Source organism: Propithecus coquereli, unplaced genomic scaffold, assembly GCF_000956105.1.
Source record: "Propithecus coquereli isolate 6110/MARCELLA unplaced genomic scaffold, Pcoq_1.0 Scaffold74, whole genome shotgun sequence".
Lineage (NCBI taxonomy): Eukaryota > Metazoa > Chordata > Mammalia > Primates > Indriidae > Propithecus > Propithecus coquereli.
Window position 1 is genome coordinate 4164936 of NW_012153507.1, and position 15189 is coordinate 4180124.

The 15189-nt window shown below is 37.9% G+C and overlaps 1 protein-coding gene across 3 annotated transcripts in view; it reads right to left on the reverse strand.

Moving 5' to 3' along the window:
* Window positions 1-9380, reverse strand: part of PNISR (PNN-interacting serine/arginine-rich protein) — a 26508-nt gene extending 17128 nt beyond the window's left edge. The window contains exons 1-3 of one of the 3 annotated variants that reach the window (XM_012661909.1): window positions 9251-9380; window positions 2311-2390; window positions 560-678 (exon numbers count right to left, since the gene is read on the reverse strand). In XM_012661909.1, the coding sequence (XP_012517363.1) occupies window positions 560-647 (88 nt within the window). In that variant the 5' untranslated portion in view covers window positions 648-678; window positions 2311-2390; window positions 9251-9380. The remainder of the gene's footprint in view (window positions 1-559; window positions 679-2310; window positions 2391-9250) is intronic. The other 2 variants (XM_012661910.1, XM_012661911.1) reach the window with 2 other exon arrangements.
* Between the last annotated feature and the right edge of the window lie 5809 nt (window positions 9381-15189).

Genomic DNA, 15189 nt, shown 5'->3' on the forward strand with positions numbered 1-15189 from the left:
TAGCTCACAGCAACCTCAAACTCCTGGGCTCAAGCGATCCTCCTGCCTCAGCCTCCCGAGTAGCTGGGACTACAGGCATGTGCCACCATGCCCGGTTAGTTTTTTTTTTCCTATATATTTTTAGTTGTCCAATTAATTTCTTTCTAATTTTAGTAGAGACGGGGTCTCCCTCTTGCTCAGGCTGGTTTCGAACTCCTGAGTGCAAACAATCCGCCCGCCTCGTCCTCCCAGAGAGCTAGGATTACAGGCGTGAGCCACCGCGCCTGGCCTAGGCAACACATTTTAGACTTCTCTTTCTTTAGGAAAACAAGGACTAAATCAGTTTAAAAAATGTAAAATCTTCAAAAAGCTTTCTACCCTCTGAGAAAGTCTGCAAAAAGGAGATCCATTTCCTCCTATTCCAAGGCTATTTCTGAGAAAAGATTACATTCTGACCATAAAATGATCCAAAAACCAATTCTAATTCCATCTCCCTTAACCTCATCACCTACATCCTACCAATCTCCATGTACCTAGCCCCTATCTCCCACGCCCTTCCAAATTTGAATTGTTTCCTTACTTGGATCCTGTTGGTGCTGGAATGACTGCATCCACTGTTGTTGGTTCAAGGGCCATTGTTGCCAAGGCTGTCCTCCTTGATCCCACATCCTTTCTTTTAAAATATATGTGATTTTTTATCTTTAATAAATTAAACATAGTTTAAAAATTAGGGAGAGAGCTCTTTAATTTTAAAACCTCACACATTAGAAATTATTATATCATGATACATTTATGTCATCAGAGGTCTAAAATTCTGGTCAATAGGTTGCCAGAGGCAACTGGAATTTTTAGGCTGGCAAGCAAAAGCAGAAAATTTTATGTTAATGCTGGTGTCAGAATTTGGTGGCAAGTATAGCTCTAATCAATATAGCTCAAAAAAGGCAAAAAAAATCTAATTTTTAACAATATAAATTTATGGATATCTAATTATTTTGAAGATTATAAGAAAAAAGTGACTTAATCTCCCCTCAACCAAGACTTCTTTAAAACAGTAACCAAAGAGCTCTGCTAACAAAGAAAAATTCTTCCTCATAAATAGTTACAGCAGAATGTAGAGCAGAATTAGAAAACTGTCATTGTCAAACCTAATAAAATAATTGATTCAGGAAACCTTAGAAGAAAAGTTGATGAGAAATCAGAAACTCAAAGGCTGCCAAAATATCACCCCCACAGATTATTAGGTGTCTATTATGTCCCCAGAATCACTAAGAATATTCTCACCAAAAATGTTTAACTGAATCCAACTGAGCTTTTCGATCTCAATTCCAGTGTAAAAGAATTATAGGTGATAAAGGAATGAGATAATATCAGAAGAAATAAATCCAAAAGGTGTATTAGTCTCCAAGTCTTGGTTTCTTAACATGTAAATGGCATGGAGAAGAAGGGGAGAGGGTACACTAGGTTAGTAACTATTAAATCTAGCCTACCTTTCTGTAAGCTAATTTGAGAACTTTGCTAATAAAAGGTTTAAAATTCCTACAAGTCTAATATCTTTGTACTTTAACATTGATCTATAACCCTGTTTGAGAACCAATGATATACATGGTAAGCAGGACATGTTTCTTCTTTATTTTTATATCCCAGGACTTAGCACATAACAGGCATTCAATAAATGTTTACTAAATGAATCCCAACTAGACTGACCCTTTTCTCTATCCTAAAACAAGATAAAAGCAAACTTTAGTATTGCAGGATCACAAAAAGTAGGAAAGCCAGATTAACAAGGAAGTAGAGACATTAACTCTAACAGCACACTTGGCTAATACATGAGGCTTTCAGGCTTTCAAGAGTTTCCAATTCCAGTCTTTGCAGTATTCTTAGAATGTTATACAGGTATAGTTCTATCAGTGGCAGATCCTGATCTCTCAATTGAAGAACACTGTGAACTAGAGAAGGCGCATTTCTGTTACTTTGATTTACTTATCAGTCACAGTACTCCTCCTCTAGTTACATGAATGCAGTGCATTACAACGGAATTATTACAGTATGTCAAAATAGGCACTGAATAGCACCACAACCGAGGCCCGCAACTGGACTGGGTATCTGTTCCAAGCTAAACACAGCTCTTTTTCTAACCTCTCTTCTGCATTTCTTTCTCTCTCCCATCTTTTTATCTCTCCTGTTTCCCAATCATACCTTTAAAGCCCTTTAAAGCTAAGTGAGTCATCAGAGCCCTTGAAAAGTAACTTCGCTTATACTTTTTAATTAAAAATTAATAAATGAATGAATAGGAAATACCAACAAGAAACACCAACTGCTACTTTAACTGACCTCAGAGGTTCACCTTCTGCTTAAAATTTAGGTTGATTCAGACTATAGCTTGGAAGCATAGCAGCAATATTATTTATGCCCTAGAAAAAAAAAGAGTATACATTTGTTCATAGATTATCATGATTTATTAGAATAAAAATAAATTCTAGAGATGCAACATGAAAGTGCAATCATTTTCCAAATTACACTGTCACTTTTCCTTCCATTAACTTTACAATGGGGGAGTTCCCTTCCATCCGCCCGCCCCGTGCCAGGAGGTGCCTGAGCTGGGTCCCCCGCCCCAAGCGGCACGACTGGGCTGGGAGTGCGTGGGGTTGTGGGGGGTGTCTGCCCAGTTTGCAAGGCTGGAGACTGAGGCGCAGAGACAGGAACTGGGACGGAGGCGGGGACAGGGCTCTAGGGGCAACTGGCAAGGGCAGAGGCCCAGGGGCGTGCGCGTGCCTTAAGATGGACACAGGCTCAGAGAGACTCGCAGAGTGGAAGAGACAGAGACATGGACAGATGCAGAGAGAAAGGCACAGAGAGACACAGAGGGAGGGAGAAACACACAGCAGGAGACACGGAGAGGGAGAAATAGGCAAGGAGAGGAGGGGAGGTGGCAGAGATCGTCCCAGAGAGACAAATTCAGGAGAGGCGGACAGGAGGGTCATTATAAAAAACAAAAACAACTTTACGATGGGGAATTATTTTACCATTGTAAAGTTAAGGAAAAAGATACATCAGATATAAAGAGGCAAAGCTTTTTAACATCTTTTTTTCCTTTCAAAATTTTTTATTTATTTGAATAATTCATTCACAATTCAAACCAATGTAAACAATTAAGAGATTGAGGAAAAAAGGAATAACAAACATTTGAAAAGAAGATCTCATCCAACTGGTATTAAATGGTACAAATAACGCAATGAAATCCATTAATTCAAATTCTTCTATGGAATTCTAGGTTTAGAAATTAACACCAGCAAGGGGAGAAGAGTTTGTCCCCGAAATGGTTTACGTTTCTTTCCATTAATCAACAGCTTTTTACAGTTAAAGACAAATTTATTCATCTTTTTTATCTTTTATAAGGTAACAGACAGCATCCTGCATGGAGCAAACACTAAACAAACACAAAACGCACAAACAAGTGGTCTCTAGCTCCTCCTGTTTACCTCTAAAGGTTAATGATAAGGAAGCCGCTGACCTACATAAGAACCAAAAAGCTAGAGTAAGCACAGCTTGCTGTGTTTTACAAAGCTTTAACAGCTTATAATGCATAAATGTTTCTGTGCTAAGTTGTAAACTCATACAATATAGACCTTATCACCAGCTGCATACAGTGCCTACTGAAGTTAAAAATAGAAGACACTTACTAAAACCACTTTAATGATGAAAGTGATGTATAATGACTCTCTACCATCATTTCTAATACATAAATTTTCTTTTCCAGAAATCACTCTTATTAAAATTTGTTTTTCTTATTCATGTTTACTGGCTGTCATGGACAACTTTTTCAGTTCTCCTTTTAAGTTTTCTGGTCATCACCTGTCACCTAGACTTCAGAGCACAAACTCTGGTTCACGATGCCTACCTATAATCCATTTACTAGCTGTGTGAACATGGGTAAACTACTCTATAATCTTGGTTCTCCAATCTGTAAAATGGAAGATATAATAAGTGTATACACCTCATAGGAATACTGTTAAGGATTAAATGAGAAACACATGAAAACTCAGCACAGGAAGCTTCCATTTGTGGTGGTTAGTATCATTATCAGAAGTTTCTCAGTATCACTTTTGGCAACATTCTTCAAATTTACAACTATTAGGGGGTCAAAAAAAAAAAAAAGCCAACCCACTTCCGTTCAACTCCATTTTCTTCTCCAGAAGCAATCTAAGATTTACACAGATTTCCTTTTATCTTTGAAAGAATTCTTTAGTCTCAGTTTGTCTTCCTGTTCCTACTTCTCACAATATCATAGGTTGAAGTTTTTATTATAAACTTCCAAGTTTCCCTATGCACAAAGAGGTTTTACTTGCATACTTTCAAGAGTTTGAGTTGTATTACTTGTAGTAATTTTTCTGTTATGTTTAAACAAAAACTTGTACTTTTGTTATGTTTTCCAAAGCTTTCTTCCCCAAAATTTTAATGGAAGCTACTAGTCAAGTAGTACAGTGTTTGATACACCTAGGCTGAGAAAAATACAGAAAGAGATGCAAAACCGAGAAGCAGAGCAGAATTTTAAAAAAAAGTAAAGGAGGTGACAGTAAAAGTCAAGTAAGTAAGAAGCTAGGGGCTATTTAATAAAATGCTCTAATTAAATCTGGAGTGGAGAAGCTTGATTTGGCTACCGAAGATGACTCTTGGATGACAGTGTAGATGTAATACCAAAGTTAATCTCTCTGAAAAACAATTTAGCATTATGGTATCTGATTATCAAAATTGTAAATGCACATCCTTCTGACCCAGCAATTCCTCTGCAGGGACTTAAACCATAAATGAGCATATTCATGCCATAACTCAAAAATCTGTGGCATATTTTCTTACAGTAAACATCTGCTCTCAGTGACATTTAATTAAAGGCAAGTAAATCAGAGTGAACCGTATAGTGGATCCCTATTCTACCATTAAAATGAATAAGGTAGATTTTTATATACTGATATGTACTGATATACAAACTGTGTTAGTAAGTGAAAAAAAATTACATGAAACATCATAAAAAATGATGCCACTGCAGACTTTTTCTAAGAATGCAATTACAAATAGAAAAATTCCTAAGTTACAAAATCTTTTTAAAACTGGTAAGCTCTGGGAAGTAGAAACAGGAATCAGGGAACTTTGATTTACTTTATCTCTTTCTGTATTCTTTGAATTATTTTACCTTGCATGTACATTTTTAGAAATATATAGACTTTAAAAGAAAAAAGAATCAAAGGAAGCTGATGAGCACCATCTATAATGACTTGTATAAGCAATAAAAATCATCTAACTGTGAGACATTGGACAAATCATCTGATCTCTGTTTCATTTTCTTACAGGATTTGGAGTAAATTTCTATAATCTAATCCACAAAAGGTATCTCTGGTCAGGAAAACTAATTTTGGAGTCATGCTAAATTCTGCAGAAAAGAACCATTTTAGGGAAGATTTGGTATAAAACTAGGATTATTCAAAATTTAATATAAACTTTTATATATGTTTCAGCACCTAGCACAATGCTTAATAAGGAGTTTCATTAGCTATTTTTTAAAATTAAAGAGCAAGATTATAAGTGATCTGATGGTAAGGATTTAGAAGCCTTACTCTTTCTTCCTTCATCTTCACCATAAAATCTTTACTACTTACAAACTTAACAAATGCAATATCTGAAAAACAGAAGGAATACAAAGGCCCACCACACCATAATAAAAAGATATATATTTTAAAATTTCACTATGGCTTAATGAAATAACATAAACTTGTACCAATAAAAATGACATTTACATATTCGTTTAATAATGATTTGAAAAATGTTGGTAACTGTTAAAGATAGGCAGGCATTCACTACACTCTACTTCTGCATTGTCTGAAAGCTTCCATAATAAGTTAAAGATGATGTACAGTTCTTCTTCGAGTCTGTAATGAATTCTCATGTTTTTTGTCTTAGCTCAAACAAGAATCTTCTTGAGGGCAGAAAAAACATAATAATTTGAATTCTCCATAGTGTTTTATTCAATCACTGAAATATGTTATCAAGTAAATACTTTAGTATTAAATCATGAACATGACATTTTAATACTGTTGTGATTTTGTAACATCAAAAATTGACACTAAATTATTCATTTCTCCTTTAGACTTAGTTTTAAACACTGTTAGGCTCAACTTTTCAAGTTTGGAGAACTCTGATTACCAATGAGTCAGAATGGAAGACTTCCCTAAGAATATTTCCCTTTACAGTGTCAAGTTAACTGTTATTTTCTTGGAAAACAATTGGGATTTGGGAAGAAGAGAAAGATCAATAACCAAGGTTTATATCAGATTATCAAAACTATCACACACTGCTAAAAAAAAATCAAGCTATTACCAGTGTTGTGGATTGAACTGTATACTCCAAAAGATACAATGAAGTCCTAACTCCTGATACCTGTGAATGTGTCCTTATTTGGAAACAGGGTCTTTGCAGATGTATTCAAATTAAGATGAGGAGATACATGATTAGGGTGAAATCTAATCAAATGTGTAGTGTCCTTATAAGAAGAGAAGAGACAGAGACAGAGGGAGAATGCCATGTGACTACAGTGGCACAGATTTGAGTAATGGGCCTACAAGACAAGAAACACCAAGGACTTACAGGAACCACCAAAAGCTAGCTAGAGGCAAGGAAGGATCCTCTCCCCAAATTTAAGAGAGCATGGCCTGCCAAAACCTTGATTTCAGATTTTTAGCCTTCACAACTGTGAAAGAATAAATTTCTGTTGCTTGAAATCACCCAGTTTGTGGTAATTTATTAGGGTATCCCTAGAAAATTAATACAACCAGAAATGACCATCATTTATCTTATCCTTTTCTTAAATAGCTCTTTTTTTTTTTTTTTTTTTGAGACAGAGTCTCTCTTTGTTGCCCGGGCTAGAGTGAATGCCGTGGCATCAGCCTAGCTCACAGCAACCTCAGACTCCCGGGCTCACGCAATCCTACTGCCTCAGCCTCCCAAGTAGCTGGGACTACAGGCACGCATCACCAGGCCCGGCTAATTTTTTCTATATATTTTTAGCTGTCCAATTAATTTCTTTCTATTTTTGGTAGAGACGGGGTCTCGCTCTTGCTCAGGCTGGTCTCGCAATCCGCCAGCCTCGGCCTCCCAGAGTGTTAGGATTACAGGCGTGAGCCACCGCGCCCAGCCTTAAATAACTCTTTATTAGATCTTCATTGCTTTGAGGTTCTCAAAGCAGCTTGTTTAAATGACAATCATTAATATTTGCAAAAGCCACTCATAGACTGTGTAACAAGGAAATGAATGAGAATTAAAATGTAGCATTTTAAAATCCTTAAGTATTAATTACAAAATCAAAGAAATACAGAAACACATCTATCCTTTGATGCATATGGTGAAATGCTTCTCACATCAGACACAAAGCTCAGAAGAGAGGGAAGAGAGGGACAAATTTACCAGGGAGAAGAATTCCAAACAAATTATGTAAATACTCCACCCTAAAAGAAGGGGAGCACAGCTCTCCACTCTTTAAGTGTGGCCTCTGCAAAGTAACTTCCCTCCAAAGAGTACAGTGTTAAAGGGGAGGGGAGTAACTTTACAGTGGAGAACCTGACAAGCACTACACCTCAAGCAGGCGATCAAGGTCAATATCAACATGATAAGTCACCTTGATAGTATCTATCCTCAATAGCATGTAAGGAAAAAGGCATTTTACTTCTGTGATCTTCATCTCTAAAATCCGTACACCTTTTCAATCACAAGAAAAACATCTGGCAAATTCCAATACTAGGGCATCCTACAATATTACCTTACCAGTACTCCTCAAAAATGTCAAGGTCATTGTATTAGTTTGCTAGGGCTGCCATAACAAAGTACCACAGAATGGGCGGCTTAAACAGCAGAAATTTATTTCCTCACAGTTCTAAAGGCTAGAAGTCCAAGATCAAAGTTTCAGCACAGTTAGTTTCATTCTGAGACCTCTCTCCTTGGCTTGCAGATGGTTGTCTTCTTACGTTTTTATGTGGTCTTCCCTCTGTGTCCTAATCTCCTTATAGGGAGATTAGGGTCCACCCAAATATCTTGTTTCATCTCTTTAAAGACCCTTTCTCCAAATACTGTCACATTCTGAGGTACTGAGGTTAGGACTTCAAGATATGAATTTTGGAAGAGAAATAATTCAGCTATAACAGTCATCAAAAATAAGGAAAGCCTGAGCCAACTGCCAAAACCAAGAGAAGCCTACAAAGGCATCACAACTAAATGTAATGTGGTACCCTCAATGGGCTCCTGGAACAGAAAAAGGACTTTATGTTAAAAACTAAGGGAACGGGAATAAATTAAGGACTTTAGTTAATAATCATTTATCAGTACTGGTTCATTAATTGTAACAAATGTACCATACTGATGTATGTAATAAGAAGAGAAACTGTGCGTGTTGTGAGGGTTATATGGGCACTGTTTGCTCAATTTTTATGTAAATAAAAATTTTCCTAAAAAATAGTCTATTAATAACTTTTTACTGTTATTTTCCCTATAGCCCTTTGACATGTTACAAAAAAATTCCACAAGTCAAATCTTTAAGTGTTCTGGTTTGTTTTGCCTGGCTGCACTCAAATAAGAAATTCAAGTTTATTTTGTTTTATTTGGGGGCGGAGGAGCAAAGAAGATTAATGAGGAATTGAGATCTTAAACTAGAATGTTTACAACTTAAACCCACCATCAAAATTTGTCCAGTGCCCAATTTGTTCAGATGACCATACTACCCACCACCTAAAGCAACTGAAATACTGGATACTACCTGTTTCCTTCGTGAAGCTCAACACATAATCCTCATCACTGGACAAGAACACAAGAAAAACCCAAACTGAGAAACCGCGCCTGCGTAGTCGGAGCCGCACATGGTAAAAGCTCTAGGTCCGGGCCCCCGCCTCCCCCGCCCTCTTGCACCCCTTCCCCATAAGGGGGTTCCCACTGCGCACGCGCAGTTCTTAACGGCCGGTCAGAAGCCCAACAATTAGTCCCTTCTCATCAGAGAGAAAACTCTTAGAATGAGGGGTCGTGAGCACTCTCTTTAATAGGGACATTTCCTTTTCAGCGAAAGCACCGCTTTGATTTAGGAAGTCAGGCGGACGCCGCCACTTTAAGGGAATGAGGTTCCAGCGGTCGCGCCAAGCTGCGTACGAGGCTGATTAAGTTATGCCACTCTCGCCTCAGAAACCAAGAGGATTGTAATGTTCCGAGAAGTGCCCACGTGTAAATGTTCTCCATCGCTTACCCACTCTGGTTCCGGAACACCCTTGTCCCCACCGTTCCTGTAATACCTCTCCAATCCTGTCGATGCTTCTACTTCTTCACGAACAAGACAAGATGGCGCCCGAGTGGTCTTACCCGGAAGTGAATAATAACAACATCCGTTCGTCATCTGAAGCCATACCACCTCTCATCCTGGTATGTGAGCACGTGACTCTACCGGGTTGGTATGTGTCGAGGCCATTTTTGTTATGGGCAAACCCACTTCGACTCAACGCCTGGCGACTGTCTGAACATTCCTGCAACATTACTTCTTAATGTAGCCGATGCCATGCCCGATTCCTTTTTATCTTTACAGTGAGCAGGAAGCCAAAAGTGTAAGTGTTCTATACAAAGGGCGCCCGCAAATTTTTTACTTTAGCAACGTGATCCTCCTTTAAAGGGACGTACATTCTCCCCTAGGAACCTTCAGCTGCTTCAGAAAAGAGACTTGAGTTCGCGATGCGACTTTTAGATTACGGAGGGGCCCTAGGGTCAAACCGAACCAACTCTGGCCAGTTGCTGGGTGCGCCAGGAGCAACGTTTCAGGCAGGCCAGAACCTGGCCCGAATCTTCTCGGAGTACTCCAGCTTGGGACCCACTGGGCGCTTTCGAGGGTTCCATCTCGGGGAAACAGTACGTTTGTGAAGGTGTACGGTCTGGATCACTAGCGAAAGCCGAGACCTTAGCTGACCCCGCAGCGGTCGTTCTCTTTGTTAACCTCAAAACATCGCGCCCCCTCCCGGGGACATTTGTTCAGCTCCGCTTCGCCCAGCTAGTCCCGGTATTTCATTCTTTCCCTGTGACCTTTAGGGGAAAGTGGCGGGGAGATCTAGTTTCTGTCCTGCTACTCCTTTCCTTCAACTGCAGCTTCCCGAAAGGATGTATGCAATTGCACTCTTCGAAAAGGATACTTTGATTCCATGTGTTTTAATATGAACAGCGTTCAAGTATCAAAAGTGCCAATTTCCAGGCTAGGAGCGACAAGTTTCAAAGAAAACGAAAAGGTTCCAAAGATACAGTATGTATTTCTTAATTAAATCTTGGAAAGTGTTTCTCCAGAGAGTAACATGAAACTTTTGGGTAACTGAAAACTGTACTAAGTATCTAAATTGTTTCACTGGGAATTGTTGTGTAAAGGAAATAGTAAATTACATTAAAAACAAAATAGTAAGAGTACAGCTAGGTGGATAAAGAAGATAAATATAGATGTGAGAATAGAGATGCCCTTTGCATGAAATTCAGTCTTTCTCAACACTAGAAACCCGGATACTCCTGGATTAGCATGAGAATAAAGTCCTTAGTAGCTAAAGATCTGCCTTTCCTCAAATCCAAAGTGGCCCTCACAATAAAATTTTATCTTGGGAGAAACCTTCATTAATTACACCTGACCACACTATGATGTTGTTAGGGACAGAAAAACAAGAGATAATGGAATGATAGAGGCAGAAAAACAAGGAAGAAACAGTTATAGAAAACAATAAGGAGGAAATAGTTACAGAAGAATAAGCAGGGTAAACAGTTATTTCAGTCTTAAAGAATGGGGTGATTAGACCGTGGAACACAGACCACCAATCAAAAAACAGAAAAACACCACAAACGGCGACATATAGGAGAAAGTAATGACTGGAACATAACCTTTAAGTTATGTCCATACCTGGAAAATTCAGACCCTCCAAACCCATGACATACAGTCATAAGTAATTATAACTGATCTTTACATCAACATAAACTACTAGCATATAAAAGGAGAAATTCTAGAATTAATTAGGGTTCTCTACTTGAGACAGACCTATTTCCCCTTAGGAAATGTCTTTCGCTTTGCACCCTTAAACTTTCCTTACAATAAATTCTTCGCTTGCTGAGTGTTTGTCATCTCTCTCCGTTGTGGGAGCCAAGGCTTGTGATTCTTCCAAGCCCAGAGCCCAAGAACTGGGGCAACACTTCAAAGTCCAGCCATAGACTGAACAGGACCGTGACAATGTGAATTGATGGGGATACTAGTGGAGGCAAAAGGAAAGCTCTATTTCTTTGACCCTTTCCCTAATTTCCACTTAGCACAAATAAGACTGACTACTCAACAGTCTAATATGATGTTAAAAATCACTTTATGGAGCAAAAACTATAAGGACATATATTACATGTTATCAGTAGTTATCTCTGATTTTGATATGTATTTTCCAAGTTTGTTTGCATAAGGCCTGGTTTTTTAGTTTATTTCCCTGAGAAACATTCTAATTAGAAAAATATTCTGTTTTCTCAGAAAAATCTGATTACCCTTGTGAAACTACTCCCTATAATCATACTGTAATTGCTTGTTTCCTTAGTATGAAGTTGAGGCAATGTTCAGGTAAGGATTTTTTCCTACCTCTGCCCTCCAAGTGCCTAGCATACTGCTTTGCACACAGAAATGTTTATATCTGTGAAATGACTGAATTAATATTTCAAACAACAGTGACCCCAAAGTAGGCCATTTTGGAAATTCATTGCCAAATGGAGATTATTAAATACCTCACATTTTATTCCTTGTGCCAGTTTATTGAGACACTCTCAGCAATCACTGCCAGACCAGAAAATGAGTTTTACAGTTCCATTTCCCTTTCCCTAACTACTCTCTTCTAAGATTTCCCTGTAACATTTTGATCTGATTGAACACATCAGGCAAGTATATGTATTTAAACACCAAATTTCCTCAGAATGTGTTTTTGTGTTAAAGTTTCTGTTTGAGCAGCTGTCATGTATGTTAACTGCTGCAGTTTGATCATTCTGCACTGCAATTATCAAGTGCTATAGCAGCCACCATCTTGCTAATCTTAAATTTGGCAATCTGCTATTAAGGACTAACAATCATGGGACTTTGTAAATGGAATTTTTTGTTAACTTCCTATTTGCAGAGTGTTTATCCTCTAAAGGAGGATATGTTTAAGTTAGTACCTTGTGTTATTATAGAAACAAATTATTCTTAAAAATGGAAAAAAGCTAAATGAGATGTGGAAAAGATACAGAAATAGAAACTATTTCTGCTTCTTGAGATTTGAACCTTTATAGTGTTAATAGGTGCCATATCATATCCATCTTAAAACTTAATAAAAATTTTAAGCTGTGGTATATACATACAATAATAGACTATCATTCAACCTTAAAAGGGAATGAAGTTAGGAAACACGCTACAATATGGATGAACCTTGAAAACAAGGTTATGCAAGATGAAATAAACCAGACACAAAAGGACAAATATTGTATAATTCCACTTATATGAGGTACCTAGAATGGGCAAATTCATAGAGACAGAGTAGAACAGAGGTTGCCAGCAGTTGGGAGGAGAGAGGAATGGGGAGTTATGGTTTAAAGGGTACAGAGTTTCAGTGTGGGATGATGAAAGAATTCTAGAAATGAATGATGAGGTTTGTACAACCATGTGAATGTACTTAATGCCACTGAATTATACACCTAAAAATGGTTAAAATGGCAAATGTTGTTATACATTTTATCACAATAAATACAATGGAGGATAAATATTTAAAGCTACTATGCTACAAGCAATTATAAATTGCAGCTCTTTACGTATTTATTTTTTAAAGAGATGGAGTCTTGCTCTCTCACCCAGGCCAGAATACAGTGGCACAATCATAGCTCACCGTAACCTTGAACTCCTGAGCTCAAGAGATCCTCCTTCCTCAGCCTCCCGAGTAGCTGGGATTACAGGTGTGAGCTATTATACCATATCCAGCTGCAACTCTTTAATTCTTAAGTAATATGGTTACTTAAGCATTTCCTAGAAAGTAGTGAGAGAATCTGGCATTATGAAGTATGAGGAAGATATAAAACAAAAATTGCCTTAGTTATTTAACAATGGACTATACCGGACAGGTACTGGCCATTTAGGCCAGTAAGTAAGAAAAGCAAGGTAAACCTAGTATGTTCAATGACTGCATATTCTTACCTCAAATCTTTTGTGATTCAAACTGTTTCTGTACTTAATTCATTTGTATGAGATGGTAAATATTATTAGCATTCACTAATATCTGACTCTCCACAGACTTATAGCACACAAAAGACTGCATTTCTAAACCCCCCTTAAAGTTAGGGAGGACTTTATTTATTTAAGGCCTCAAAAAATTTGGTCACCAACTCACAACTGTTCCTCTCCGTGGAAATCTTTAGTAAAAGGTGAAAGATTTGTCCCTTCTAGGGAGGGCTTTATGAATAAGTTCTGGCCAATGCATTGTGGGTTAAGTGATGAAGTCACTTATAAGACTTGGTGCACTGTCACCAGGCTGCATGTTTCAGATAATGCAGCTACAGGTTGGGAAATCTTCTGTCAGCCTGGATCACTGAGTTGTTTCATGGGGAACAGTTGCCAGGAAGATCCCCAAATCTGTAAAGGACTTTGTAATGACCAGAAAATAAGCCGCTGAGATTCTGGGGTCATTTGTTAATACAGTAGAAGTCTAACCTATCTTGAGACAAATATAGATACTGATAACAGGAGTTGGGTGCTGCTCAAATGAAGAACCTAAAATATTAAGATTATTGAGTATGAAATGTCTGACTTCCTTAAGTACTAAGTCTGACAGTTGATATCTCTGACATTACATTTTGACACTTCTTGTGGTTTTTTTGTTATTTTTAATTGTGAAGGTGCATCTTCATTCTTTCAAAAGCACATTTTGGCTTGTGATTATCTTTCAAATTTTTTTTAAGAGCAATTTTTATGAAACCATGGATAAGACAAAAATTCGTGTTATTTTTGAAAATGAGTTCCATTGTGGAACCAATGTAGCTCAGACAGCTCAAAATATCAACAAAGAGTTTGGGAAGAATGTGGCTAATGAATGCACAGTACATCAATAGTTTGAGAAGTTCTGTTCTGGTGATTTTAATCTTGAAAATGAGCCATGTGGGTGACCTGAGACCAGGTGAATAATGATGAGCTGAAAGCTGTAGTGGAAGCAAATCCATGTCAACCTATGTGTGAATTAGCAGCAAGGTTTAACGTTACTATTCCAACAATATTGGACCATTTGAAACAAATTGAAAAGGTAAAGAAGCTGGATAGATGGGTACCACATAAATGAGCATAAGAAGAGAAATCATCTAGAAGCTTGCCTTTCTTGCTATCACAAAATAAAGGCAAACCATTTCTACACCATATCGTTATCTGTGATGAAAAATGGATTCTTTTTGACAATTGCAAGCCTTCAGCACAATGGTTGGATAGAAATGAAGTGCTGAAATGCAGTCCAAAACCAAATTTTCATAAAAAAAAAGCTAATGGTGTCTGTTTGGTGGTACAGCGCTGGTATTAACCACTACAGCTTCATAAAACCTGGTTAATCGATGACAGCAGATGTCTACTGCAACCAATTGGAAGAAATGATGAGGATGCTTGTGATGAAGCAGCGGAGATTGGTCAATAGAGACAGGCCAATCCTCTTGCAAGACCACATGTTGCAAAAAACAATGCTGCTCAAACTATAGCAGCTGGACTTGGAAACTCTCTGTCATCCACCGTATTCACCAGACCTTGCACCAACTGACAATGACTTCCTGCAAGGAAAAAATATTCAATTCTCAACAAGCTGTGGAAAATGCCTTTTGCGATTTCATTGCCACTCACGCTCCAGGCTTCTTCGCTGCTGGCATAAACAAGCTACCATTAAGATGGCAAAAACTCTGTCAATAGTTTAGGCACATACTTTGATTAATTGTACTGCTTCTTGTTTGAGATATAATAAACTTTTGATTCAAAAATCATACATTTCAGGCCGGGCACGGTGGCTCACACCTGTAATCCTAGCACTCTGGGAGGCCGAGGCGGGTGAATTGTTTGAGCTCAGGAGTTCGAGACCAGCCTGAGCAAGAGTGAGACCCCGTCTCTACTAAAAAATAGGAAGAAATGATCTGGACAACTAAAAATATATA